The sequence below is a fragment of the Micromesistius poutassou genome (assembly GCF_964030765.1).
Source record: "Micromesistius poutassou genome assembly, chromosome: 2".
NCBI lineage: Eukaryota > Metazoa > Chordata > Actinopteri > Gadiformes > Gadidae > Micromesistius > Micromesistius poutassou.
Window position 1 is genome coordinate 9,280,485 of NC_140272.1, and position 5,337 is coordinate 9,285,821.

Genomic DNA, 5,337 nt, shown 5'->3' on the forward strand with positions numbered 1-5,337 from the left:
ACTGAACGGTAACAAGGGTCAGCTTGTGGCTCACCTTACCCTGTCACTGCCAATTACTGTAATCCAAGCATCCTTAACTCCTCAGAGCCAGGAGCACAGCGCTGTCAGGAACAGGTGGACTCTCTGCTCAGCCCCTCAAACACATATCCACCTCGCTCTCTCCGGCTCTCAGTCTCTCTCTCCTTCCGTCCTTCACATGCACACACGTGTGCGCACACCCACGCACGCACGCACGCACGCACCCACACACACACACACACACACACACACACACACACACACACACACACACACACACACACACACACATGCGCACGCACGCACACACACGCACATACACTCAAATCTAGCTTTCTCACTCTGGCTCTCAGTCTCTCTCTCCTTCCTTCCTTCACATGCACACACACACACACACACACACACACACACACACTTGGTAAACAGAGTGAATCTCTCAGTCTATCTCCTTCCTGCAGACACACACACACACACACACACACACACAGAAAATGTAATCTCTCTCTAACAGCCTTGCTCTTTGTGACGTCTTGTTGTAATTGCGAGAATTCTGCTCTAAAGTAGTGGGACAGTAGTTTGGAGCCGTTTGGACCGAACCTGCAAAATCCCTGACGGTCCGTGTTGCCTTGAAGACCCTGTGTGTCTTCCCTGTGTGTCTGTTCACCAGTGTGTTGTGAAGCTGACCCGCGTGGTTGACAGAGAGCCAGTAGGGCAGGCAGTAGAGAGCAAGCTCCAGCTCTGTCTTTCTCTCTCTCACTCTCCTCTCTCTCTCTCTCTCTCTCTCTCTCTCTCTCTCTCTCTCTCTCTCTCTCTCTCTCTCTCTCTCTCTCTTGTGATTCACTCCTAAACAGGCGGGTGAGGAGGAAGCCATGCTTTAGACTAAGCAGAGGGGACAGAATGGAGAAGGCCCTTTGTGGACTTTGTTGTTTCTGAAGGCGCCTGTCTGACAGTTATGGGGGCATCTTATGGGAAAAAGGTAAATCTAAATATTGCTCTTTTCTCACTGATCTTCTTGTGGTTTTGCTGTGATGTGTGTTTCTCATGATGACTTTTTGAATACCCTTTGAATTCCACTTCAGTGGTCTATCCCAGATAAGATTGAGTTGTTCTGTTGACTGTTAACTACCTGGGTATGTTCCTACCCAAGTCTACCTTAACCCAGACATCAGTGGAGCAGCAGTTTAGTTCTGTCAGAAGCCAAATGAGCAGGTGTATGGAGAGGACCTGCTCCAAGGCGGACTCTGCACATGATCCTCTTGTCCCAGTCAGAGAACGAGGAGCCCTCAATGGCCGGCTGAACCATATAGAATACTAGGACCATGCTAAGCACCCACAAATATTTGCGCTATGGGGTGTGACCCACCTGCTATGTGGGAGTGGACCGGAGGGGCTTTGCTGCCAAGGCATTCTGCAGGAAGATACAACAGCTGGTCACTGGGACCTCGGTGGACGTTATATGTAGGCTGTTTGAAATGCCTCAAGGGTTTGTCTTCATCAGGCACAAAGCATGTGTCATATGGTACATACAGCACTGCCTGCTATATGCGTCATGCGAGTTTGAGCCCAGCTCTGCTTATTTGGACAGCAGTGTTGACCTGGGCTGTCCAGAAGAGTGGGGACATATTACCAAAGAAAGATCCCCTTTCATGTTCTTTCCATGGGAGGTCTTTGTTGTTCCTTAAGTGTGTGTTGTGCCTTAAGTCAACTCAATATGATCATAATATTAAACTGTCAAGCATCCAACTATGAGTTTCCTTTGGATCTTCTAAACGTGGCCCAGATCAGCCAGAACCACAACATGCTGGCAGCACTCTAAGGGGAGATTCTTGCTAAAAATATCTGCATTAGGTCATCGTAGTTCATGAGCGGCTCCACAGCACCTATTGGGTGCAATTATAGTAGACCAGAAAGCAGGGCTTTGGAGCAACATAGAGAGAGGCATATGCCTAGAATAACAGCAGCAGGTAGCACCTTAATGGGACCAGAACCATCTCCCTGGGTCCCGCGGTCTGCCAGAGGCTGCATGTTCAGGGTGAGCGAGAGGCTAGATATCCCAATGTGGCTCTGGACCTGATTCCAGTTCTCATTATTTCCGATACCTTGATGGCCAAAGATTGTTGGTTGAACTACCAGACCACTTTTCTTCTTTGTCTACAGATACTAAAGCAATGCATTCATCTCCATCTGACCTGTTAGATGCATGTTATCATTTTTGAAACCAACTCCTCTGGGTCCAGAGAGCAGGATAAATCACAGCCACTCTATTTTCAGAACTGTTTCTGTTGGCATGAGGCTGGTCGTTGGATAAGCAGCGAGCAGCAGACTAATTGCTCACCCCTCATGTTTTCAACCATGTGGTTTGGTCCACTCTTGGCCATGTTCCAATTATTTAATTTCTCAGTTTTGAAATCAGCCCTGGTGATAACAAGGAGGAATATGGATCAAACAATTGTTTTGTGGACAGATGGATGAACAACACAGTAAATATAAACTACAATATTTATTTTTAAGAAAGTAAGTGAAACCATCCACATATTCTGATAGAACCTCAAATTGAATTGATCCAATAGTTCTCTTAGAAAACCTGTAATTTATCTCTGGATCCATTTCTTTATATCTTTAATAAAATACAATTATTAAAAATTAAAAATGAAATGAATAAATAAATATCTTACTTTGCTTTTGGGCTATTAGACAATTTTACAATTGTATTAATTGTGACTATTTTGAATGTTATCACGAAACAGCCAATGTGGTGGTTTATAAATGGAATACACCCTAATATGCATACATTGTTACTGCCTTTCATATTTGTAATCCATACAGAGTGAATATTTGTGCGAGCCTTAGGTTTTGTTTGCACGTTTTCTAGTGTGATTTATTCACTGAAGACTTACTGGGCCAAAGACCCAGGAAGCAGATTAAGGTATCAGAGAAAATCCCTGATAACCCCAACGTCTTACAATATCCAGAGAAACACCGCTTTGTCACACATTCAGCTTAATGATGCCTCTTTTATGTCCATAGTTTCTGTGTGTGTGTGTGTGTGTATGCTTCTGTGTGTGTGTGTGTGTGTGTGTATGTATTTCTGTCATACACTAAAAATAAGCACTGCAGAGTAAGTATAACAATGCAAGAAATAAAATAATCCACGGGCATATACACTCTCCATAGACGGTACAACAAGTTACAACTTTTTTTGCAATAATGTGAACATATTATAAATGGCTGGATGTGAAGGTAAATAATTTATTCACAATGAACCATTTTAGTTTATAGTAGTAAAGTTAGTATGAATAAATGATTTGTGTGTGTGTGTGAGCATGTGTGTGTGTGTGTGTGTGTGTGTGTATGTGTGTGTGTGCGTGTGTGGGTGTGTATATGTGTGTGTGTTTGGTTGTGTGTGTGTGTGTGTGTGTGTGTGTGTGTGTATGTCTGTACTGTTATTATTGTGTGTTGCTGAATCAGGAGGAGGTGCTGCTTTAGCGTGACTTCACAGCTCCCTCAGAGTTCAGCACCTGCTAATGATTATGATCAATTGTTGTCTTTTGTGAACAAAAATAAAAGCGGCAAATCAGGGTGTGTGTGGGATTGGATGTATATGCGGTTGTGTGTTTGTGGTTGTGCGTCTGTATGTGTGTGTGTGTGCGCGTGTGTGAAGAAGAAGAAGAAACAGCAGCACTGAGTAACAACCGTGATGATGAGGAGTCCGTAGAGGGCCAAGGGCTTCAGGAAGCTCTAGAGAGATGGGCTGCAGGACAGAGCTCTACAGCCCTCCATATCTGAGGCTGGAGGCTGGGTGGAGGCTGAGGCATGGTGGAGTAGGGAGTAGGTTGAGGTATGGTGGAGTAGGGAGTAGGTTGAGGCATGGTGGAGCAGGGAGGAGGTTGAGGCATGGTGGAGTAGGGAGTAGGTTGAGGCATGGTGGAGTAGGGAGTAGGTTGAGGCATGGTGGAGCAGGGAGAAGGTTGAGGCATGGTGGAAGCTGAGATGGTGGAGGCTGAGGCATGGTGGAGCGGGGAGGAGGGTGAGGCATGGTGGAGGCTGAGGCATGGTGGAGCGGGGAGAAGGTTGAAGGCTGAGGCATGGTGAAGCACTGGAGCAGGGAGGAGGCTGAGGCATGGTGGAGCGGAGAGGAGGGTAGAGGCAGAGGCATGGTGGAGGCTGAAGCATGGTGGAGCGGAGAGTTGCATGGTCAACTCTAGCATACCAGCTCTGATAAGAACTCAAACAACTGTTGGGCCTTTTATTCTGTGCCAATCCACGCAAATGCAGTCGCTTACATGCAGTGGTGAACGAAGTACTCAGACCATGCACTTGAGTAAAAGTTGAGATACCTAATGTCAAATATTACTCCAGTTGAAGTGGAAGTTCTCCCTTTAAACATCAACTTAAAGACCGGGTAAACCAAATTCAGTATTTTTCTTCTTATCATATTAATTAGGCCTTAAATGTGTCCCTCAAAACATGTAAAAAATATTTTTCCCATTCATCATTTCCTTGAGGAGCTAGGCCTCAGAGAATGTTCTGTGTGCAGGTTTAAAATGGGCGGGTCTACATCGATGACCGCGTTACGTAAAGCGGTCATACTCACATAAACCCGCCCCCTGCTGTCCATTTTCAGCTTTGAGATTGGGAGGGGCTGGACCTCTCCGGTGATGGGCGTGGTTTCCTGGCCTGCAGCGCACACGCCCCCACCGTCCTGAGCCTGGGGTTACTGCTCATTTTTCATCAACTTTGAAGCATAATTTTATATACTTCGCGATTTTTTTAGTCCTTCAAATTTGGCAGGGTGGTTAATAATATATTTTCCTGTGGTATTATAAACTCAAAACCCATAATTATTCTTGGTTTACCCGGTCTTTAAGTAAAAGTATAAAAGTACTTGGCTTCAAATGTACTTAAGCATCAAAAGTAAAAGTAATTTGGTGTTGTAGTTCCAATGTAGTTCCAATGTCCTTTATACACTGTCAAATCATTTAAGGTTAAAAAAAAATTCTATTTGTGATATCTGGTTCTAATATCATTTGAAATTATCATAAGCACAACATGCTAATAAATATAAATACAATACATATAAATGAACAAGTCTTTCTTCCTTTCCACTACTTCAAATAGTTTGCTTAAATATGGCCATGAGGGCTCAATTTCAATATCTGGTGCTTCTTCCATTATTGTGTGTTGGCTATAAACGTAAAATGTGACAGCGGAATTCGAAGGCTAAACAGAGATATGAGGACAGAAGCAAAGTTGTGAGAAACCCGCCCAAACTGCCACCCTGGAAATCCAGAGTTCTCGCCAGAGCACAATTTGAATTTG

General features: G+C 44.5%; 1 protein-coding gene across 1 annotated transcript in view; it reads left to right on the forward strand.

Moving 5' to 3' along the window:
- Positions 1 to 860: 860 nt before the first annotated feature.
- Positions 861 to 5,337, forward strand: part of LOC311338320 (protein FAM107B) — a 17,324-nt gene continuing 12,847 nt past the window's right edge. Inside the window, exon 1 of the mRNA XM_084463549.1 lies at positions 861 to 994. Coding sequence (XP_084319675.1) covers positions 971 to 994 — 24 coding nt within the window. The 5' untranslated portion in view covers positions 861 to 970. The remainder of the gene's footprint in view (positions 995 to 5,337) is intronic.